The sequence below is a fragment of the Festucalex cinctus genome, chromosome 7, assembly GCF_051991245.1.
Source record: "Festucalex cinctus isolate MCC-2025b chromosome 7, RoL_Fcin_1.0, whole genome shotgun sequence".
NCBI lineage: Eukaryota > Metazoa > Chordata > Actinopteri > Syngnathiformes > Syngnathidae > Festucalex > Festucalex cinctus.
Window position 1 is genome coordinate 2,596,276 of NC_135417.1, and position 24,911 is coordinate 2,621,186.

The 24,911-nt window shown below is 39.3% G+C and overlaps 2 protein-coding genes across 7 annotated transcripts in view; one reads left to right on the top strand and one right to left on the bottom strand.

Annotated features, from left to right (window-relative positions):
- Nucleotides 1–23,035, bottom strand: part of efna3b (ephrin-A3b) — a 102,158-nt gene extending 79,123 nt beyond the window's left edge. The window contains exons 1-4 of one of the 5 annotated variants that reach the window (XM_077526376.1): nucleotides 22,907–23,035; nucleotides 22,519–22,617; nucleotides 21,212–21,314; nucleotides 6,974–7,077 (exon numbers count right to left, since the gene is read on the bottom strand). In XM_077526376.1, the coding sequence (XP_077382502.1) occupies nucleotides 6,974–7,017 (44 nt within the window). In that variant the 5' untranslated portion in view covers nucleotides 7,018–7,077; nucleotides 21,212–21,314; nucleotides 22,519–22,617; nucleotides 22,907–23,035. Of the gene's footprint in view, nucleotides 1–6,973; nucleotides 7,078–21,211; nucleotides 21,315–22,064; nucleotides 22,162–22,518; nucleotides 22,618–22,895 lie in introns of those variants that run through there. The other 4 variants (XM_077526374.1, XM_077526375.1, XM_077526377.1 and 1 more) reach the window with 4 other exon arrangements.
- Nucleotides 22,304–24,911, top strand: part of efna4 (ephrin A4) — a 46,682-nt gene continuing 44,074 nt past the window's right edge. For both annotated transcript variants that reach the window (XM_077526378.1, XM_077526379.1), the window contains exon 1: nucleotides 22,304–22,705. In XM_077526378.1, coding sequence (XP_077382504.1) covers nucleotides 22,581–22,705 — 125 coding nt within the window. In that variant the 5' untranslated portion in view covers nucleotides 22,304–22,580. The remainder of the gene's footprint in view (nucleotides 22,706–24,911) is intronic.

Consider the following 24,911-nt stretch of genomic DNA (forward strand, 5'->3'; position numbering starts at 1 on the left):
CACACGCAAAAAGTGAGGGGATATTTGACTGCACAGGATTGTCTTTCAGTTGGATTTCTTGGATGGATGGATGGATGGATGGATGGATATTGGGTGATGGGTTGATGGATATTGATGGAGAAATTGATGGGTGATGAATGGATGGATGGATGGAGAAATTGATGAGTGATGGATGGACGGATGAATGATATTGATGGATGGATATTGATGGGTGATGGGTGGATGGATGGAGAAATTAATGGGTGATGGGTGGATGGATGGATGGATGGATGGATGGGCAGATGGATGGATGGATGCACGGAGGGACAGATGGGCAGATGGAGAGATGGATGTCAGATGATGGATGGATGGACGGATGGGCAGATGGACGGCTGAATGTCAGATGGACGGATGGGCAGATGGATGGATGGATGGATGGATGGATGGCAGATGGATGCATGGACAGATGGGCAGATGGATGTTACGGACAGATGGGCAGATGGACAGATGGATGTCAGATGATGGATGGATGGACGGATGGGCAGATGCATGTAAAGGCAAAACATTTACAAGGAAAAAATTACAAAGAAAAAGTCATAACTTTCCGATTTTGAGCATTCAATTAAATTCGGCATATTTTGGTAATGTGGGAGCAAACGAGTAACCGCAGAAAACCCACGCAACGTCACACAGAAATGTGCCAACGGAGAGTTGAACCCAGATTTATTTATTTTATTTTATTTTTTGCCTGTAAGGCAAGTGCGCTGCCCACAGGCTGCTCCTCCTTTTGAACTAAGCATGAAAAAACGCCACAAAAAGACGAAGTCAAACACATGCAATCCTATGACGGGAGCACAACCGACATCTTGCGTGATGCCTTGCATGACATCCGGCATGACCCGCCGTCAGAATACCAACACTTTGTGCAACTTTTACTCAAATACCAAATCTGTACAACCTCAACTTTTTTGCACCCCCAAGAATGTTGCACCCTGGGCGACCACCGCGCTCGCCCTTGCCACGAAACGACCCCGCCTCCCTCCATAGGGCCCACCCTAGCTGTCAAATCACAGACAACAGGGACGTTCTTCACCCGTCTGGTTTTCCCTTGTTTCCTTGTTTAGTTTGTCTGGTGTCGTCCTCAATTTCTTTTAGCAACACCTCCGTTGGCGAGGAGGCGGGAGGGGAGCATGTTGACTGGAATACTTAGCAGGTGCGGCCTTGTATTGCTGCTCATTCTCCAGCCTTCTGCTGAAATTAATGATGAGGATGACTAAATGGGCTGTCACAATACACCACTCTGGAGACATGCACGGGTGGGCTCAGCTCCACACAAAACAAAGACTCAGGGGCTATTTCTCAAGGTGAAGTGACCTAAGTATGCTTACAGTTGGCGAGAAGAGGAGGGAATGAGTAAGTAAAAGCAGGTCTGGTCCAGGTGGGCTTCACGCGGTGTTATTTTAGGAGGGGAGAGAGGGAGGCGAAGATGAATGTCGTTAATTAAGACGAGCAGGCGGAGGAGACAGTGCGGAATTACACAAACACTAATTAGAGGCTTCGTTAGGGGCACCAAATGAGAGCAGCGCATCCATCATCGCCAGACGCCATCCTTCTTCTCCTTGCCCGCTTTAGCCCGCCGGGTCTCCCCGCCGACACTCGTCATTCCTCGCCGTCATCGATCCGCAAAGCGGTTAACTAAAGAGGTGCCATTAAGTATTGAGAAGCCAAAGCAATGATTCCCAAATCTTCTCCTGCAAACTTTTTTTGTCGTTCATTTTCCATCCCTGACAAATACGCACGCACACGCAGCCGGTGCCGCGTCAGCACTGTTTTTATTGTCTCACAAAGCCAGTCAATCCCTCGTCTCCTCCTACATTACAATACAACACATCCAGCGTGCACGCTCGCTTCTCTTTATTGTTTCTCTTGTCTCTCCTTCACCGCTCTAACCAGGGAGCAGATCAGCCGCGCGCTGTTGTTGTCTCAATCAATTTCCCCTTCCGCGCAGGCACACGCGAGCGCGGCTAACAGGAAATAATGAGGCGTACGTTCGGGTAGGGCGGAGGGTTGCCTGTGTCAACGTCTCTATTCTTACACACAACATTGTAAGACTCTTTTATTGGTGTTGTGTCTTTTCATTTTTAAAAGGCACCTACATGAACTACTACATTATGGTGACTGCAGGGTTATTATAGTTTTGGAATTTTTCATTTTAACTTGTTTTTATTTCGTTTTGAGTTTTTTTTTTTTTAGTTATTTAATAAATGCTTAGTTTTAGTTAGTTTCAGAATTAGTTTTAGTTAAAAAAAAAAAAAAAAGTATTACTTGTGCGCAATATTCAAAACCCACCATAGGCAAGTGACGTCATCTGAAGGTGCTTTTCTATTGGCTTCTGCTAGATGATGTCACTTCTGTGCGTCACATTTTCAATCGTCCTTATTCCGGTTAATATCCAAATAAATCTACTTAATCACATTTAAAATCATCACCAAAGACTCATGCATTAAATTACCAAAGATGAAAACAAAGGACATTTTTGCTATAATTATAGTTAATTTTAGTTAGTTTTGTAAACATAAAATGTAGTTTCCGTTTGTGTCATGACTCGGGTCATGCAAGAGTTACCCCGGGTTTTCACCGGATGCGGTTGCGGTGCGGTTGCGGTGCGGTCCGGCGACGCAAGCAATTACCCCGGGTTTTCACCGGATGCAGTTGCGGTGCGGTTGCGGTGCGGTGCGTCTTGACTGCGTGCTCCGGACGGGTCAATTTTTTTGTCAATCCACACCGGCGCCGCACAGCTGCGGTCGGCAGCTCCGTCGCCGCCCACTTCCCAACGTGTCTCGCGGTACCGCGCGCGCGCGATCATGTGGCATTTCACAACGACAAACATACAGAAAGTCTGCTCAACAGAGAAGCAGAAATATATGAGATTCCATGCAGCATCCTTTTTTTGGTTGTCCTTGTAAACTATATTAATAACGAGAGTCGGGTCAGTGCGGGTCCACTCTTTATTGCCGCTCAGTACGACAAGCGAGACGGGCACAACAAGCAATCGCGAACATCAAACTCACAATACATTACAGTCCTTATAAAAATGATGTGCCGTGTCATATATTATTTTGTGGTTTTCCACCTCCAATATAAACCTCTCCTCATCCATGTTCGCTGGTGTCTAAACCGTGAATGAGCACATGGCCCGGCGACGCCACGTCACGTTTTGCTGAAAAACTTGCGAAATAGGAGCTGGCGAGTGTTTTATTCTGAAAGGTAACCGGAAATTTATTTTGAAACTGCCTCGGTCTTCCTGTCCCGCTCGATGTGTTTTGTGCTAGCTTGCCATTTGCCGGAGGCCTACCGCTGCGGCGTCCGGCAAAAATAGAAAATAGGTCTATCCTTGCGGAAGGCTTGCGGCACGCCGCAGGCCTTCCGCAGTCGACACGCAACGCACCCGCAAGCGGTGTAAACTGCACCATTCGAATGAATGGAATGCGTCGCCGGACCGCACCGCAACCGCACCGCAACCGCACCGCAACCGCACCGCAACCGCATCCGGTGAAAACCCGGGGTTAGATTCCATTCATACATAAGTTTGTTTTTGTTTTTTAAAACACGTTTTGGTTTTTATTTTATTTCGTTAATCAAATAGTTTTTATTTTATTTTAGTTTTTTGTCAGTTTTAGTTAACTAAAAAACCTTGGATGCCTGATGATAGACCAGAATAGTTGCCAGTTCCACCGTTTGGAAGGACCTGCCATTAAATAATACGCAATCCCCCTCTCTATCCACTTTTAAAATTCGTCTTAAAGGGATACTTGACTCATTGAGCTATTTTCAACAGTAAAAATTTAAAGTTGTTAAGTGGAAAAATTTGTTTTTAAAGGTATTAATTGTACAAGAAAAAGAATGGCGTGACCAAATTCATTCCGGACAAAATATTACCTTTTTGCTGCCGAAAATGACTCTGTAAGTCAAATATCACTTTAATAAAACACATCTTTCTTCTTTCGCTTTTGACTCAGCATGTTGCAGCTTTTGTGACTCCAGCACCTACGAAAAAAAAAAAAAAAAAAAGCTTGCGAGGATTGACTGAGTTCAAGGTTTCCCTCCAAACACAGTTCATTCATTTTTGATAAATTTGAGAAAGAAATGTGAATTTTATTAGCCATTTTTTTATGCCTAGTTTTCGTCCACCACCATGTTTCATCTCCTAATGTTGAATCGTTTTATTTTTAGAATGAAAATAATTTAAAAAGATGAAACAAAAACAGAGTATCTCAAAAATCGTTTGAATCTTTTTAACTAACCTTTTGAAATAATTGGGGGGGGGGGGGGGGGGGAACGCAATAAATGGACATGTTGACAATGTTCACAATTCTGTTAGTATTTACATTAATAAAATAAATGACAAAAATATCAAAATTAGTGTGGGTTCCTTCTTTCTTAACAACTCATTAATTAACTAGTTATAACGGATAGTTATTATAAAGTGTTACCAGTTTTCCTTACAAAAAAGTTTTTCTTACAAAAAAATGTTTCTTACCAAAAAGTTATTACAAAAAGGTTTCTTACAAAAATGGGTTTTCTTACAAAAGTTTTTCTTACAAGTTTTTTTCTTACAAAAAAGTTTTTCTTACAAAAAGGTTTTTCAAAACTACTACATTTACTAACATGTAATAAATGAGGAATAATGTCAACTTATTAGACTAACGTCCCAATAACATAATAAACAAACTATTAAGTAATACTTAAGTCATTAGTAAGTAATTTACTAATAGCTTGTTAACGATGTATTCCTAATTTATAAAATATATTTGTGAATGATTAATATACAGTTAACAAGTCATTTAGAGCTCAATAACAGTTTATTAATGACATTTTTATTATTTATAGACATTATAAAACCTTAAGAGTTAAACATTTATTAAGTCATTAAATTCATGAAAATAAATTTATTTTAAAAAAAACCCTCAAAATATAAATATCAAAATGTATGTAAAGATTTTAAAGAAATAAAAATGCAATCAAAATCAAAGTCTCAATGACTGCTAATTTATATGACAGAATTTTTTTAAACAATTAAAAAAGACAAACAAAAACTCTTCAAATGCTTAGTTGTCTTTCTTGAAATTAACCAACAAGAAGAACTAAAACGAAAACCCCCAAAAATAAACTCGTCTTGACAGCTGAGCCCAGTGCAGGGGCGGAGCTAAGTCTCATTATGCGGCAGTGAAATGACAAGTGACCTCAGTGGGAAAGTAATAGTTTGATCGCAAAAAAGGTGATTGGCTCCCTGGTAGAAAATGTATTCTAGAAATAAACGAGATGATTTAGGTCTAGGCCTCATTACTTTTTAGAAGGGCACATACCTCTACCAAGGCCAAAGTCATAAAATGACTTCTTTTTTTTTTTCCTGCGGTGAAACGCATCAGTACCAAAATGTAATGGATTCCTCGCCCGTGATGCACCCCCCCCCCCCTCCACTAAGCAGATTTACTGTAGCCTTTTTACGCCACTTTTACTCTGCATTAAATATAATAACGAGGGGGAAAATGTCCTGTCACATGCACAGGAAAAAGAATTGGCTCAATTCAGGAATGATAACTTGACAATGCTGATGTGTGTTAAACGCGAGCCAGCTGCAAAACTTGTAATATGCAACACATGCATATGGGGAAATCATATTCCTCCGGGGTACAATGTTTTCTGATGCAAGCAAGCTAGCGCTTCAAATTATACACAAGAAAAAGAAAAAAAAAAGGGAGGGGGGCAGCCATTAGCGAGAGGTTGAGATGCTCCATGTAAGACAGAAAAAAAAAATAACTGAGCATGAGCAGAGATGAAAAAGTCACTTTCACATATCTAAGATTTATACTTCAATGCGACTGACTGAAAGAATGACTTTGCTGCGGGGCTGCTTTTCCCCTTTTCTCGAGCGCTGAATGAAGAATTACTATAAATATTGTAACACTGTTTTTGTTTTCTCCTTCACTGCAGTTGTAGTAAAAGACCACCTAACTCATTTTTTTAAGATAAAATGTAGATATTAATCAAGACAGGGAAGGAAAAGTCGAAAACAGCAAGGATAATAATGAGCTATACAAGGTTGAAGTTAATGCATTATGTATTTACAAGCAAATAACTGTGAGTAATATCAAACTGTACTATAGTAATGGACTACTTTGATGAAAATGTATTGCAACCAATTAGTAAGGCCGGTTTATAAAGGCTATTAGGACTGCAGACAATAAATACAGTGTTATGTTATCCCTAATGATAAGAAATTTGTCAGTGTTATTTTGTTGAGTCATTTTAAAACATTTATTTACTCTTAGTTTGTTAAATCTTATGCTAGTGTGCCTTATAATAAGAATATTATCAGTTGCTATGATATTAGTCAATATTAGTTTGTCTAATCACTCGTATTTTGTCATATAGGCCTTTATTTGGTCATATAGAATCCAGCTCTCTGTTGTTACTTTGTATTTTTGTACATAAAGTCTCTGTTTCCCACCTCCCGTGTCTTGTCTGTGTTTGGGTCCTAATTCCGCGCCAGATGGATATTGCGAAGGTAAAAAAAAAAAAAAAAACACCTCATGATCAAAAACGTGTGACAGAGGTAACACTGTAAATATGAAACAATGTACACTTCTGATTTTTTTTCAGCCAGGCACGTTCAATAAATAAAGTCTAACACATGAATGTGTGGACTTGAGAGGCGCTGGCAGGAAGATGATGTCCCGTCTGGATGGGAGCTTGACTAATGTTTACCATATTCCCCTCTGGCATCAATCGCATACAACTCTTGGCAGGAAAGCAAATATTTCCCTCAGCATCAAGCTGTTTCTTTGATGATTATTTTTCTTTTTCTTTTTTTTGTACTTTTAAAAAAAACGAGTGACACTTGTTGAGGAAGCGCAGGAGTCTGCTTCTTTAGCTTGTAATAAATACTACTGCAAGTGTGTCATAGTACAACTCGTCGTCACGTTTGTCCTACCCCTTTTTCACCAGTGGGAGCAGGACGGGAGCACCGCCGACCATCCCGACCGCATGCTGATGTACAGCGGAGCCACTGCGCCGCCTCCCATCGTCCTGTAATCCCTGCAGGTGAGAGAAAGGGGGGCTGATATGGATTCCCAAGTATCTGATTGAGTAGCGCACAAGATGAATAATTGATAGTCAGGTTCACTGTTCCAGTGGGCGCACAGAATGCAGACACACAACACGTGCGAGTCACTCAGGCTCAACTAATCCTCCAGGAAATGTAGTACGTGATGCAATTAGCGGCGGAATAGCTAATGTCGTCGGTGTGTCATCCGATTGTGTGTCTTGGTGGGTGTGTGTGTGTAGCACTTTAAGCATGGATATGAATTAAGTTCATTCATAAATGTAAGACTATTGATTAATGTTCAGGGAGTTCCCACCTCTCACCGAGCTCAACCAAAATATTGCCATCATGACGACTGTGCAAAAGTTTTGGGCCATCATCCGCTTTGTTGGTTCATGTTTTGGTTCTAATAGCAGACTTTTTGGTTGTTTAAACTCCACTTCACTTGTGGCACATAATGGAGGATAAGCAGTGTAAACTCACAAGGATTTTTGTAGCTTTTTGTACAAAACGGTCAGACACTTTGAATAGAAGAAAATAATTCCTTACTTACAATTCATGTCACCTTATTTGTGGGCTGGTTATAGAGTGCATTAAAGGGGAAGTCAACGTTAAACATTTTTTGACAATAATATGTAATATGTGACCTCACTAGTCTAAACATGACATTCTGATTCATATTACATTTGTGCAATGAGTTATGAAGCAAAATCCAGCAGTTTTTATCCATATCAGAAGGCGGCCATTTTGTTACTTGCTGTTGAGTGAAAATGACATCACAGTTTCTCAGGTCTCAGGTAACAACCAACCACAGATCAGCTTCAGAAAACAGGTGAGCTGTGATTGGTCGTTGTCAACTGTGATGTCATCTTTAGTCGACAGCAAGTGGCAAAATGGCCGCCTCCTGAGATGGATAAAACAGACTGGATTTTGCTGTTGTTTACCACAACTATAATATTGACCAAAACACCATATTTAGACTAGTGGGGCTGAAAATAACAATATTGTCAATTTAAAAAAAAAAAAAAAAAAAAAAAAAAAAAATACAAATTGAGGTTGACGTCCTCTTTTATGCAGGTGAACATAGACACCAGCATTACACAATCACAGTGACTCATGATCTTGGAAATTAACTAACCAAAGCAATACAGTGTGTAATTTACAGTATTTGTACAATTTAAAAACAAAGAACTAGAATCTGGTAAATTCAGAGGGAAAGTACTCTGATTATTTCACATTTGTTGCTTAAAAAAATAAAAATAATAAAATAACTTTTGTACGGGTCAATAGTGTGACAAAATGTTATTCCGATCAAACCGACCAAGCTTGATTGACTTTATGGCCTTTCAAGGATTTTTGTCTTTTACACCAACGCAATGGATTTGAAATAAAACTATCACACTGATTGAAGCATGTATTTTCAGTTTTTAATTCAAGTTTCACAAAAATACGATGTTTTCCAATAGGGATTGCAGTTACTTTATGCAGAGTGCTGCCTTCAAAGGATCCACCGTTTATATGAAAAGTACCACTTTCAATATGATTCATAGCACACCACATCATAAGCAGACTACCACTTTTAAAGGATCCAAAGCATGCTGCTACATCATTTTTCAAATACAGTTTGGTGGAGGCAGTGACCTTTGCTCTGTGGACTCGTCATTCTTGCATGACTAATACTACATTTTTACTTTAAATTAAAAGCTGAACTTCAACCTACTTCAGGACCTCACGGTCTCTCTATTCTATAATCTGAAGTAAAGCGAAGGCCAATACAAGAACTATAAATTATACTTTTGTTTTACAGATTAATGATTAAATGTTGTGAGAATGCATCACACTCAATTTTTGTTTCTCCTTCGCATTAGTGGCAAAATCTCTTTTCTCCGCTTTTGTATTGATCCGCACTCTATGCAGTTACTGTCTTATCGACCGGCTCGTCGTCTGTCAGCCGCTGATGTTTCTTGTTTAGTTTCGGGGATTAAATCGGCAGACGCGACGACGGCTTTGCAACAGAATGTTTGGATTGCAGGAACGACGACGACGACGTCAACAACGCGTATTTGCCGCCCGGTCGGAGGCCAGCCCGCTTCCGTCGTCTCTGCTCGAGACTCCCAACTGTGCTCGGCTTCATTCTTGGTGTCATGTGGTCGACTGATGGGGGCCAGGCCGAGTTTCTTTACATCTTTGCCAGCTAAACGGGCTTTACATGAAAGCATTCAATGACATTTAAAAGGGACTCGAGAGAGTAGCAACTATAAATATAACGGATTAGCAAAGAGGAAAATCCTGTCAACCATCCTTTATAGTTAATACAGTACCAGTTCCAACAAAACGCACTTATACACATGATCACATGTAGCAGCCTGTTTCCATTACAGAAACATTTCAACAAGAACCAACAAGTGAGCCAAATATTCATATAATGCTATCAAAGGTTCTCGTTACAGTCATTATAAACTCCATTACCTTAGAGTGACCAATGACTGATTTGCATAGCGTGACATGTTAACCTTTATCATCTCATTAGTTTTCTTATTTGACTAACTCAGTGGTGATATGCCCCCTTTTCAAATCCCAATCCTGGATTTTCTCGTTCCCTATTTGTCGTTTATTTACTCTACACCCCCTTCTCATTCCCGCCTCTTCCCTTGGATATTTAGTTTGATTTATTGCATCTTGCTGGAAAGGTTGGCATTTTAATAACTCAAGTGAAAAAGGAGGGAATGTGCAGAAGGCCAGTAAGCAAAAACAAATAAATAGATAAAATAAAGATTCTGGTTCTCTTTTATCTCGGTGGGACTGTGCGGCTCTTTCATCCGGCTAAATGACGGAGCCCAAATGCATGTCACTCTGAGCTCCGCTCTGATCCGCGGTGAGGAGAAAATACATGGACACATCCAACAGAAGTAATGGATGTCAACACAGACGAGAATTTTCAGAGGAAAGCACAAAACATACTGACGATGACAGAGGACAATATTTCCTCAAGAGGACTTACAAAAAAAGAAACATGATGATGTAGTGGTTCATGTAGCATCCAGTCCCTGTCATGAGCCTGACCAAGTTAAGCCATATAAAAATGGATGTGTGATTGTCACATCAGCACAAAATCAGTGCAAAATGGACTGAAACTGTGTCATCCTTTGAATTTGAATTTCTCTTGAATTTATTAATTCCATAAAATGTTCAAAATTGCTTCAAACAGACTTCTACTACATGGAGAATGACGTTTGGAACACATATGCAGTTCTCAGTTGTCACTGATGTTAGTGGTGATGTTGACTATTTCATTTTCTTTGTCAAACTGACGTATACAACAGTGAATTAAATGTTACACAACTTACTTTTTTACTCAGCATTTTCTTTCTTTCATTTCATTTTTTTTTTAAACTTATCCATGACTAGCAGGCAGCATACATCTGCATCATATGCTGCGTGTGATTGATAGTCTGCATGCGGACTGTTAATAATGCGTTCAAGAACAGCTTGAAAAAGCATGTTACCACAAGAAAAAAAAAAAAATGAATTGACATGTAATGGCTTTAGACGCAAGATCCTCGGCTGACGTAGTTTCGAGATTACGACCGGCTAGCAAGGAATTAGTTTACTCAGCGGCACTCATTTAACACCATACATTTATTTTAGATCTGCATTTGTGGCCTCATAAATATTTAAACATCAATCTACAAGGATGGTTATACTTTATACTTGTAATTAAATTTTTTAATCATAATTAATTGCATGACTGTCATCTGTTCTAAATGTAGCTTGTTAGCATAAAAGTGAGAACATGTTAAACTAATAGAAATATGTCTACATCTTTTAGTCACTGATATAGTAATTTCATAATTCATATATGTACTGTCCTGTAAAAAACAAAATGTGATATTGATTTGTGTTGGTCATTTTTCTGCCACTAGATGGCATAATTGCATTTGTAAGATGGTAACAGCTCAGTGCATTTTTCTTTTCATAGTAAGAGCTATCTCATCTTCAACATGAAGTGACATTCTGCACATTTTTAAAATTGTGAAATACAACTTGTCCCCAGTCTCCACAAATATATGCATTATTACTACATTTATCACTGCAAAATATTGATGTGGATGTGGCTTTCAAGTAAGGGGCGGTATTTAATCTCATGTTGAAAAAAAAATGTGTGGCATTAAAGGAACTTTAAATTAACGCACTAAGTTTGACACCCCTACTTGTAATATCACTTTAATCTCATTTGAATCTCAATATGCTTTTTCCAATATGACAAGGCTTGACCTGTTGACAGACAACATTTCTGGCTCCACTCTTACATAAGCATTTCATCCGTCTAGAGTTGGGTAAATAAATGAGAACACCAAAAACAACCTCCTGTTGTTCTTCTGTTTGAACGAGGTAAAATCCCTTTTAACATTAGTGTTGAAAATCCTATTAAATTTGTTTTACGTGAGGCTGAGAGGGGATATGAAACGGTGTCTATATCATAAGCTGATAGTAGTTTGTGAAAGCAACAAAGTGAGCCCGGTGTAGAATAGAGAAGCGGAATAGAGCAAAGATAGTGAGAGACACAGCAGGAGATTTGATTTTTATTTTATTTTTTTAAAGACCAAACGGAGCCTTTATTTAGATGGCAATTATTCACGCCGGTCATTAGAGAGCTGGCCGGATCACTTTCGCTCATTTACTGAAAGACGGCGAGGGCGATCATTAGGAGATATCACTTTCAGCCCGGCCCCTGATGAGGGGAAGGCGAGGCAGTCGGATAACAGTCTGGAAAGTCCACATCCTCCTCCAGCCATGAGAACATAACTGGCAATTAATAATTCAAATCACAAAACCATAAAGCAGCGTGTCAACATGTGGGAGTTGATAATGTTGCCGTCTCAATGGAGGCAAGCAAGACGGGGGATTTTTTTTTTTCGGAATCTTGTTGTTGCCGCCTTTGACTGCTTAATCAAGTCAAAGTGTCTGTGAAGTGAATTTGAGCGAATGCAGTTGGATTATTGTAAGATTTTTCTATAATTGAATGTTTGTGTGTTACATTTGTGAACCTGTCAAAGGTTGTGATGTGAGAACAAAAGTGTTGAGGCGGTTTATTCACACACAAACACTTGTTCTCGTGTGCTACTCCACATTGATAACTCCCTGAAAAAAAAAATCATTGATAAAGAGGGAGGGGGTGGGGGGGGGGGAAACAAATCTGCTGTTTTTTCATCTTATAATTTGAAGTGCTCAGGCATGCTTGAATGTCTCCTGAGGGAACAATTATCTTGCTTTGAGGCTGCCAAATGTCCATCTGATTGCAGCCCACAATCACGCACACACACACGAGAAAATGGAAAACATGTCGTAAATTATGAAAACTGTAAGTGTTTCGACTTAAGGAAATGTATAAAACATTTTGTTTGTATAGCGCATGTCCTGAAAGCTTTGATGGACCACATTAATTATCTCGTCATTATGAACTTTCTCCTTCTAAACAAGAAACTTTCTCATTGTAGCAAGAAACATTCTCATCCTGAGGAGAAAAGTTTTCTCGTTTGAGTGAGAAACTCTCACCTTCGGATGAGAAACGTTAGCGGTAGTTTATTTAGTATTTATTTAAATGTCTCTCAGACAACATAATGGTGAAGACCAGTGTTAATTTTGACAGGCAATTTTTATTTAATTTCACTTATAGCCTTTTGACTTAAAGTTTTAGTCATAATTTAGTGATCTGAATGTATTTTAGTCGACGAAAATAAAGAGCATTTTTAGTTTTCCTTCAGCACACATTTTTCAACTTTTATACAAAAAATTATAGCACATGTATTTCTAAATGTAGTTTACCACATTATCTTTATTAAACTTAGTTTCAGCAAAGCATTTTAAAATATGAATACAGTAATGTGTCATCTTAAAACTCAGTTTTCACCATTAAAAAAAATAAATAAAATTCAGCAGTGAAAAGTTAATATTTTGTCCAGAATGAATTTGATAACTTTATTATTTTTCATGTACAATTAATACCTTAAAAAATATTTTTTCTACTTATGGTCGACTGATGATGACGTTAGCTGTGCTGAGAAAGTAGCTAACAGCCAATCATGGCTCACCTGTTTTCTGGGTTTGGTCAGTAAACTGAGCCATGATTGGTCGTTAACTACTTCCTCAGCACAGGTGGTTTTTTATCATCAGTCGACACCAAAAAGAAAACGTACTTTTTAAAAGGTATTAATTGTACATGAAAAATAATGAAGTTACCACATTAATAATAGACAAAATATTAACTTTTTTACTTCCGAAAATGGCTCAATGAGTCAAGTATCCATTTAAATAAAGCGCAGTGAACAGTTTGAGTGGTTCTTGTCTCACACCCGCGTTTCATTCCTTCTTCTAATTGGATTTTGTGCATTTTTGTCACCGTGTTGTTTTGGTTTTAGTCATTGACGAAATTGGCGGTCAATTTAGTGATCGTCTCAATGAATGTCTTCTATTTAAGTTTTTCCGTTTCATTTTCGTCTGGAAAAAACAGGGATGAAAAATCTGATGAAAATTTTTCGGCGACAAAATTATCTCTGGTGAAGACGTGCACGCAAAATCTTAAAATCTTAATTATAAAGTCCCAGGTGAAAATATAACCAAATTAGGTCTTGCACATTTTCACTCATACATACAAATCGTAATGTAGTTAAAGGGCCTCTCATGCTAGCATGCAATGGACTACTTTCTCTCGAAATTTACATTTGGTAGTAATCAATCAAGCCACTGTTTTGTCAACGAGGCCTCACGTTTTCTAAAGTTATCACAAAAAGGTCAAAGATGCCATCTGTGACATGAGAAGTTTTTCCACCACAAAATTTTCACCGTGTCTCACGTGTAACCTTGCTCTCACCTCTCACCTCATGCCTGAGGATGATTAGGAGAGTCATGTGCGTCGTTGGCAGCATCTTCTGTGCATCACTCTGTGTTCTCAGTGTGCTTTGTTTCCCCCTCTCTATCCTCTCTGTGCAAAGTCATTCTAAACACCCCACCCTGAACACCTCAACAATTTATCCTCTCTCCCTCCCTCCTGTCCCCCGCTCCGTCCCAGATGGACACTTTGAGATGAACGAGGCTCCGGCTGTGGAATCCTGCCAGCATTGAGTCATTGAAGGTTGTGCCTTGATCTCTATTTACCACAACAAGCCACCTCACTCTTCTTCATGCTCGGCTATCTTGGAAAAAGGAGGAAACTTTTTTCTTTTTTTTTTCTTTTTTTACCTAAATGCTTTTAAAAGCAGCCAAGGAGACATGAGAACAGTTTAACGCAAGTCAAAGTAGCAAATAAAGTGTGCCAGGTTTGAACTGCTCATCATTTGAGGAGGCTGCCAAGGGGTTCGCCTGCGGGTCGCATGACTCACAATAAAGAGAACACCTCATAAATTAAACTTTTATCCTCTTTTAGGATTTGTGTGATTTTTCCCCCCCCACAAACACCAGCACACAACCTTGTCCATTCATGCAAATAGAGTGAAATATCCAAAGGTCAAACCCAATCTGTTCAGGCATGCTGTTCGACTTCACACTGCTATAAGAAATGATGGAAAGAGAACTGTGCAATCTTAAAATATATGAATAGGTAACGTTTTCAGTGACATGTTAACATTCTTAACGTATACAACAAAGTGTTAAAAATGTTAATTTTATTTTTGATGATGAGCAATTTATTAAGTTCCTGTGGGACTTTCTGTGTTTGGGGTTAAATAGTTTTTGTTAAACCATGATATGTTTTACACTCTTAACTGTGTCAACAACAACAAAATTTTGGTCAAAAATTGGACCAACCCACTACTTGGGTCAATTTGACCCAACGTAGGGTTGAAGTTGGGTCAAATTGACCCAATTTTATTTTGTATCAAAACAACAACAACAACAACAACAACAACAAAATCCAATGCTGGGTCCAAGCGAGATGGTCCAATTTCTCACCAAAATTAACACAATTTTGGTAAAGAATTGTACCGACCCTCAATTTGACCCAACTTCAGCCCAAAATTGGGTCAAATTGATCCAAGTAGCTGGTCGGTCCAATTTTTGACCAAAATTGGGTTAATTTTGACCCAGCAGTTTTAAGGGTGTATTAATTTCTAGTATTAAGTACTACGTAGTAGTACAGGTATCTCAAAGTAGTTTTTTTTTTTTTTTGTTCCCCCCCCCTTTGTGGTAGCACAAAGGTGTAAAAAAAAATAAATAAATAAATAAATAAAAAAAGCCAAACAAGGTTGAACAACAGGAAGCACAGTTGACACTTATCATCACTGGAGAATAAAAAGAATAGACGCTCATCACAATTGCATCGCACTTGTGTTCCGCTGGGGCTACTTACACTGTCAATAGTGATGGATAGCACACACCATCAATAAGATACCTTTTTCGCTTCATCTACTTACATGTAGCGCTTCTCCACAACGTAAATACAGTCTATTAATTAGCATACTTCTCTTCCCCCCAAAAAAGTTGTGTTAGATGACATCAATGCACAACTGTACAATTAAAAAAGTAGGGGAAATACAAGAAGCAAGGGGGGTGGGGGTTAAGACAGTGCATCAAAAAAAGCATTCAATAAACACGTCGCCATGGCAACCCAGATGTAATTTGCCTGGTGAGGAAGAAGGGGAGCGATGGAAATTGAGAGAGAGTGATGGAGAGAAGGGAATAGAGAAGCATTTACCATCGCTGCTTGAGTCTAGAGGTGTAATTACGGGAGAGAGAGAGCGACAGAAAGCGCGAGAGGGAGAGAGAGAACACAATGAATTTTTTATATATATACACAAAAGGGGTAATTGTGATGACCGCATCATCAAAGTGCCACAATGGTAAATGAGTGGCAAGGATAAAAAGGCAAACGGAGGAAGAAACAAAAGACTAAAAGGTAGTCCACCCCAGGACACAAAATGAAGGACTATCAAGAGAAAATGATTGGGGCTGGAGGAAAAATAAAATGAAGGTTTGATTACATTCATTGGGTGCAGAGTAGTGATTGTGTGATTTAAACATGAACGCGTATAGCCCGCCAGCAAAGGAAGAGGCCAAAAATAGCAGGATTATTGGGAAAAAATAGAGCATGTGTGACAGGCGCAAAGATATACTGTAGTATGTGTGTAGTTGATTAGTGCCCCTTGCAATTGACTTGGTGTCAGCCTGTATAAGAGCAGATAAGAGCATGAAGAGGCTACTGACACGGTTGTACAAGAGCAATGGGGAGGAGGCAATGGAGGGAAGAAGGGTCATAAAGATGGAGGGGGGGGGGAAATGAAACAAGGGGAAAAAAATGGTCCACTTCATCTTGTGAGCACTTCTTTGAGTGCAAGCGGAGGACAGGAAGTCCCCCAAAAAATAATAAAGTCCACAGATGGACAGCAAACTTGGGTAATCAAGCGCAAAATTTGGCAGATGACAGGAAGGAAATCTAGTGTTAACGCTGAGGGAAATCGGATTAACGCTAGCTCAACAGGGAAACATTATGTCGAAAAGGTTGCAATCTAATCAGTTGATCTTAATTGATGTCAGCCATTTTGAGTTGTTAGAGGTTCTTCCTCGGACAATTTAAAAATGTCATAATTACATGTTAAATGTGATTGATTCAAAATCAGAATCCGCTTTAATGCACAAGTATGTAAAAAAAAAAAAAAAAAACACACACACACAGAATTTGTCTCCAGTAGTATGAGCTACACTAGTAACAAGCAAATATGACAACAAAGACACAAGAGTACCATTTATACCTTAATATCAGCCAATATTAGCTGCGCTAACGATGCAGAGAGTCATCAAGCAAAGATAAAGTGACCAGTAGTGCGGCAGTTGTGATACAATTTAGAATGTACAATGATGCAGAAAGTGCTTGAGCACTTTAAAGAGTCTATAGTGCTGTGGAATATTGACCAGTGAGCATTAAAGAAAATCATTAGCCTTCTTGCTTTGACATTGTGATGATATAAATATTATTTTCAAGTTTTTGGTTAGAAATTGTAAGTGGTAGCTGGGGCGAATATAGGCTACCAGACAGACAAATACATTTTTAAATCAATAGCATTCTTGCTCTTTGAACCCCCCACATAACCACAATTCACAGTCCTGAGGGAGAAACGAAAGGTAGGAAATGAGTAGGAGTGTCATGGCCCGCAAATGTATTATGGTGACAAGTCGTAAACGAAATATTTGGGAGCGCTCTAAACTAGTTGAAGTCGAGGCTCTATCATTGAGACTCGGCAGCAGATGTGCACTCGTTACAAGGGTGCCAATTATGGAAAATGGGGAGGGTGTCGCCACATGGAGTACGTCACTGCCACAGTACAACAAAACACCACCTCAATGAATGAAACAACAACAGGTACGTAAAAACACACATACTGTACGATTGTAAAAAAAATGGGAACATCTAAACATTCCAAATAATTCCTGCAACTACGTGAAATTAAAATTGAAACATCTACCACTACTTGGCTCACATAAATTCTCAGAACTGTGGAGCTCAAAGTAGAAATGTCACAAAGCCACAAAGAACACCCTGAGCGCATTCATCACAACAATGGAAAACGTGGCACAAAAATCAATAATAAAACTTTCCATCCTAATGAGTCACTCAGACAGAACATGCGAGCTGAAAGATCCCTCGCCAGGAAGTAATGGAAAACATATTTGACCATTGAGAAGACCGGTAAAAGCCAAAAATCAAGACACATGACGGATGGATGGGATGGTGGATGAAAAGAATTATTTTGGAAGCAGTACAGAGGCATGACAAGTTGGAAAAAAAAATACATGTTAAGGAAAGACAAGTAGACGCAGCACATTTGGAGTAGAAATGGGACCAGAATGTGGAAATCAGAATGAAAAAAAAAAAAAAACAAACACCGTCAGCTTTGCAATCAAGCCACTCTTAATTTAGTTCATCATAACTGCACACTTCAATCAGCGCCCCCATGAGGTCAATAACGCCACTTTTCCAACCCGGGTCCATTCAAAGTCAACATAACAATTATTCTCACGGATACCAGGAAACAATAACGAGAATTCATGTCACGACATGTAGTCTTGACACAAGTCTTGGCTAACATACAAGTACAGTGCATGTAAAGTAAAACTGTATGACAGCTTACCGTAACTGCAAAAGGCTGACTTGGTTCAGCTTCCAGCCTATGCTAGCCCTTTTGCATGTATTGTTTGGGCAATGCTAAAATAAATGTAAGTATTGTAGCTACTTTAGTAGAATGCAGCCAGGAAAAGTCATACATTGTCGTGCTACTACTTGTAGACATACTATGGCATATAACACAACAATTCAATTCATGTCCATTTTACTTTCCCTTTGACTTCACTTGTGTATAAAAATAAATAAACAAATAAATAAATAAGTAAATAAATAAATAAAGCTTCAGTAAGTGTTTCTAAAGGGACACTTGACTCGTTAAGCCATTTTCAGCAGTAAAAGTTAATATTTGATAACTTCAAAGCATTCCCACATATGTTATTGTGATTTTTATTCTCCACACTTTTTTGCCGCCTAACAACTCCCACATAGTACTTAAACATTTCTCGACAATAATATGTTATACAGTACGTGATCTCACTAGTCTAAACAGGGAATTCTGATTAATATTACCTTTGTGGAATATGAATTATGCAGCGAAATCCAGCCGGTTTTATCCATCTCGGTGGGTGACCATTTTGCCACAACTGAAGACGACATCAGGGCTCAGACACCAATCACAGCTCACCTGTTTTTCGACAGCAGGTGGCAAAATGGCCGCCGTCTGTTAGAGATAAAAACTGCTGGATGTTGCTGCTTAATTCAACTGATGCCATATTAACCAGAATACCGTATTTAGACTAGTGCATCGAACATATTGGAATTTTATTTTATTTTTTTTACCTCCCCTTTTAACAGAACAACCTGAAAATAAAATATACCTAGGAGACTGTGTGACGTAAGACTCCATCATCAATAGGTCGTGCTTTAGATTTGACTGCAGTTAGCTTCATTTTACCCTTAAATAACAATTGAAAAAGTTCAATTTCACCCATCATGCATGTCCCCGGATTCAGTCACATTCGGCCGCATCACTCAGTGTGCAATGGGCCAAAAATGTTAAAACCTCTGCAGTTTACTCGTCCGTGGTGCACCCGAGTCTGCTGGGTTAGCCTCCAGTCACCCGCAATCCTTTGCCATTTTCAGCCTCTTCTTCCAAGTAGGAGTCTGCATATTTAAATGTCAACTTCCCCAAATTAGTTTGGGCCTCTGGAACACAACATAAAAACAGGCCTTTGCTCTAAAGACATTAATATTTAATACTTTTTTTGACAGATAATAATCTTGAAGTATGAGCAGACATGCATTAACCTGCAAGTGCACACTCTGCAATTAAAAGTAATGCAATGCAGTGCATGCAAACACCAAGTCCTGGCGTCCTCCCAGGATCCACCGCAGCGATGTGGTCTGACAGATCCGTCACAGTGGGAAAAAAAAAAAAAAAAGACCCCTCGCGGAGCCTTTTCCACCGCTGCGGTCCTCGCTGTATTTGCTGAGGGAGCGCTTGCTCACCAGCGGGGACAAATTAGCCACATAGGAGCACTGAGGCATCATGGGAAATTAATGATCTCCAGGAAGTGAGCTAATGAGACCGCACGCACACACGCATGATAGAATATAGATAAAGCAACAGGAGGGGGAGAAGGCGCCTAATAAAATGCTATCAATCGATGAGCGATAGAGGTGCTATAACACTGACACGCACACACAGTGCGAGAATCCAATAATTAGAGAGGACCACCGGTGGATTTCACCCATGGAGGTGCAGTGATTACTGTCCCTACACCCTCCCCTGGGGTGCGTGACAAGCAAGGAATTAACACTTATCGCATATAAACACGCACAACAAATGAGGGGAGAGCAGATAACGGACAAAAAGGATTGCTGTGGCTCAATTGTGTTTGGCCAGCTTGTGTGGTGGGTACCTGAACGCACCATTTGCTAATCTAGCTGTATTTAGTTAGAAAACACAAGTGTGGGGAAACATTTTCCTATCAGTGGCCACTTCACTTTTTTATAAAGTCCTCAAGAGAGCCATGCTAAATCTATTTAGTGGATTTTTTTTATATGTTTAAATAACAGTTCCTCTGAGATTTTATTTGTTTTTAGAATTGCCTATGGAGGTCCAACTCAATTGCTCGAGTGGGCTGTAAATAGCCCATGGGCAGTAGGTTCCCCATCCCTGAGTTATAGAACAGGTTGTGGTGGTGTTTTGCTTCAAAAATTTGTTTGTTTTTTTTACGACTAACTCACCCTAGTACTGCAACAAACCAGGTGATGACAGAATAGGGCAACTAAGGAAGTAAAATTGGCATTAGTGGTGTGCAATACTGCAAGATTCAGTATTGAGCAGATGTCAAGTAAATACTGATGCAGTATTATCAATATCAAATTGATGTTTAATAATTATGGTGGCTGCATCATGAAATTGCTAAATCTGAATTGTCATAACCTTTAACTCATTCACTGCCAGTCATTTTAGAAAATTTTAAAATTGTCAATACTCACGTGATATTACATTCAATAATTATATATAAACCGAATCTACCAAATAACAGAATAGACTCCCTACTTTTTGCCCAGTCCCATTCTTTTATAATTGACAGTAGAAAAATGTAGGTTTGCCAAAATACAGCCATTTCTCACATGGACTCTGACTCTGTGTTTATTTCGTATAAAATGGGGCAATGATGTCATCTACTGGTGGTTGGGCATCAGTAAAGTTGTTTCCAAGTTTGATATTTACAGTGGAACATGTTCAGATTCGCCCCCATTTAGCACTGCTCTAAAAAATACAATTGACAAGTATACTTGTCAAAGGCAGTGAATGTAAGTGGTTTTGTGCTTCCCCCTTTTTATTATTAAATAATTAGAAACCAGAAAATTGTTGGTTCAGTAGCTACAGAGTAAATATGCTAAGTATATAGCATCCCTTTCACATTTAACATGTTATATGTTGCGTGTATTTTTATTTTTCTTTATTGCTAAACCAACAAATGGCCAGTTGCACTAAAAACACAAAACTAATAACTAATGTTAATGATGACAAAAACATTGTTTTCACAGCTTTCATGTACCTGAATGTTGTCTGCCAACGTAAGCTCTCCCTCTGGCTAGGATGTCTTCGTGGTTTCTCTCTTCCATATTGCATTTCTGCAGCTCATTCTTTTCTGACAGGTCCTATACATGTTTGAATAAATTAGTGGTGAATAAAATCGTAGCAGTGCATACAGGAATGAAAAAGAACTCAAGTATCTACCTCGTGACATTTTGAGTTGAGTTGATATTGATCAATAGCAAGACCTCAGTATCAGTAATACTGATATTTGGATACCACCATAGTCACGTTTCTCAAATTTGCATGAACAAAATGTCAATACATCCCAAATAGCTCGAGCTATGCAGTGGTAGTTAAAATGTTCATGTGATTATGTAATTCCCATCCATTGATGGGGGAAAAAAATGAACCCACTGCCTGCACCTTCTACACACTAGTGACATGAATATATAATATTTATATGATATTAAAGGATTTAGCTATCCAGTTTTGGAATACAATAAAAGAAAAAAAAATGCATGGTGTAGAATTGTTTACTCATATTTGCACTTGCATTATTTACAATAAATCAAAACAATTCTAGATAAATGATTCCAAATAGATTTTTAATGATTTTATACATTTTAATCAACCACTACCACTTTTAACAAAACAAACAAACAAAAACCGCCAAACTAATGCAACAAATATTACGGGACTCTACAGGTGCGCACACCTGAAATTAATCTGCCCCACACCAGAAGATTACAACAAAATGTTTATTTTTACTTATGTGACATTTAAAATCCGTATTTCAGGACCGAGTGTAATTTTGGGGTGGAGGACACACCCTGAATAAGAAGTTTAGAGCTTAAATCATGTGATTTATTTACCTGGCGCAGTGTTTATCACCACAGGCACGGAAGAGACTATTTCCTAGAAAAGCAGTATGGCGTCAACCTGCTGCTGTCTGTCTACACCAGTCGGCGCACGTCACTAGCATTTGGCTCGCTCGCATGACCACACCCTTGTTTCCTGATTGGCCCAAAGTTTTCCCAATCCCGCCCCCTTAACCTTAGCGGCTCCACCCTCCCCCTGATTCCAGTGCAACCACTTTTGAGCCAAACCTCCTTCTGTCACATCCTCACTATAATCTTCACCTACTTTTTTTTTTTTTTTTTGCTATTTAAGGAAGCGAGCTGGCCGAAAATGAAGATTTTGGATAAACTAGCAACAAGTCCTCACTTTGGAGGCGCGAAACTTCCTAGCATTTAATGACTCTCAAGTCACCTTACAGAGAATGACGCACGTTCACTATTAGCTGGCCAAGTTGTTCAGTCTGCTCACCTGTTTTGTGTTTTTACACCTCTCAAGAGCTGCGTGCGCGGCACCGGCGAGGCGTGCGCGTGATGGGCTCCCTCATTTGGACCCCGGCCACTCTACCTGCTTGGAAAACCACTTTTTTACTTGTAAACATTATCTCAGCCGTCGTGAGCAAAAGACACGCAGTGTACTGGAACTCCACCAACAGCAGGTAACTAAAAATCTGCTTGTTTTTGTTTATATGTAAGCTTTATTCATATTACAGTATTGCCTTTAAGGTGCAAATATCTGTCATAGCTTCTCTGCACAAGCCTGGTTGGCCCGGGCTTGTGCTGTTGCTCAACACCCTATAATAGGTAAATAAATGAGTCAGTAGAAGGAATCTCTGACATGCAACACACCTCTGACTCACCTTCTGCTTTAACCTGTGCACTACCTTTTTATTTTTAACCTGACTACAATAAGAGATTCTTCTTGAATAGTGTAGTTTTTCCCTGGAATGTTTTTTTTTTGTGTGCACAAATGGAAAGTGGAGGTTGTGAAGGTGCATGTGTGTGGGGGCGGTGGACCATTAGCAATGCCAAACTTGGCTCACCTGCTGATCCAGGTGCTCCTCGAAGAGGTAATTGAAGGGTGCAAGTAGGGGGGACCTGCAGGCAGAAGTAGGGCCGCGGTTCTGAAATAACACTGAGCCCTCGTTGCATATGTAGAACAGCCTGATTTGGTGTGCGTGTTCAAGTGGATACAAATGGTGTCTCATTTTGTACAATAGAACCTCATGAATTGTTTAAAGTATTGAAAATTAAATGGGAACTGTTGTCATTATATCGATAGTGGTTTAGGTATTATTTTATCAATAGAAGTATGCAAATGTGAGAGTAATATATTTTAGAGAGAGGTGGACTACTGGGAATGCCAAGTTCTTGTGAAAATAAAATAAATAATTTCAAACACATTTCCCCATGTTTGAAAAAAGAAGAACATACCGACAGCATGGTGGTGGCAGCATCATGCTTTCGGGCTGTTTTTCTTCAGCTGGAACTGCTGGGGCCTTAGTCAATGTGAAGGGAATTGTGAACAGGTCCAAATACAAGTCAGTGTTGGCACAAAATGTTGTGCTGGAAAGCAAACAAAAGTCAGGAAAAGCCTACTAGAACATCTGAACTGTATTAGTGGTTAATCAGAGGCACTTTAAATTTTAAATATTGACCCCCATTTAACATTTGTTTGAATGTGATTGGTTAGAGCAGAACCACATCCACTTATAATAGGGTGTGCACACTTTTGCAACATGTTTTTTTTTTTTTACTTGTATGTTATATCCATTTTAGTTGATTTTATGTTTGTAACCACATTTAATTTTTTTACTTATTTTGTCTATTGTAGTTGATAGCGTAATTGCTAGCGATGTAGCATTGTGAGGCCGAAGGACCTCTTTGTACCCGTGTGATTCCGACATGAATGGTCTCAGTTTTTTGGCAGGCAGACATGGCCACACAATCACGGTCAAAATCATGCAGAAGGCCAAAAATCCCCCCCGTCACGCCGTTGGCTCATTCCCAGTGACCCTGCTCTCTTCCTGTTCCCCGAGTTAAAAGCAGGGTTCACCATCTCTCTCCTCTTCCTCTTCACTCTTCATTACCGTCCTATTTACACCCCCCTCGCCCCCTCTTCCCCCGCCTCCTATATGCCATTTTCATCCTTCACAGCTCCCTCCTGGCCACTGATGGATGTATGAGCTGTGATTAGTTGAGCTTCAATCATTTTTTTTCCCCCCTATATCCTATTTTCAATAACCTGCCCGGGCTGTTCTGGGGACTGCTGAGGGAAGAGTCCGGGTCCGGCTCATCATGAACGTTGGGGAACCGTAGCGGGAACATGAGGCCACTAACCAAACCTGCTGGTGCTTGTCATTTCTTAATAATCTATATATTGGATGCTATTGAATGTATAGTCAAACTGTATTTTAAAAGGGAAGTCAAGTTCAAGAAAAAAAAATTACAATGTGTTTAATGCACACCCGCTACGTCTAAATATTGTGTTTCTGGATTTGGTCATGTGATGTTCACAAGCTTATGTATTACATCCTAAACGTATTTTTTAATTTTAAAGACCTTTTTGTTTATAGATATGTCAAAGTAGTATTTTTACAATACTTTTCACTTGAGGAACAGAATTTGGACCCAAAAGCAGACAGGAGTAGAAAAACAAAGTCTTTTTATTCAAAAATACAAAGTTAAAACAGACCAGGGCAGGATGCAGACTACAAAAATATGAAGAAAACCTTGGCCAAGAAATCTCGACATACTGACACGTGTCACTGAGCAACTCCAGGTCAATTCTCTATGATGGAATAAAGGCCTATAAGACAAAATAAGGATGACAAACACATAGAAACTGACATCACAAGTTATAAC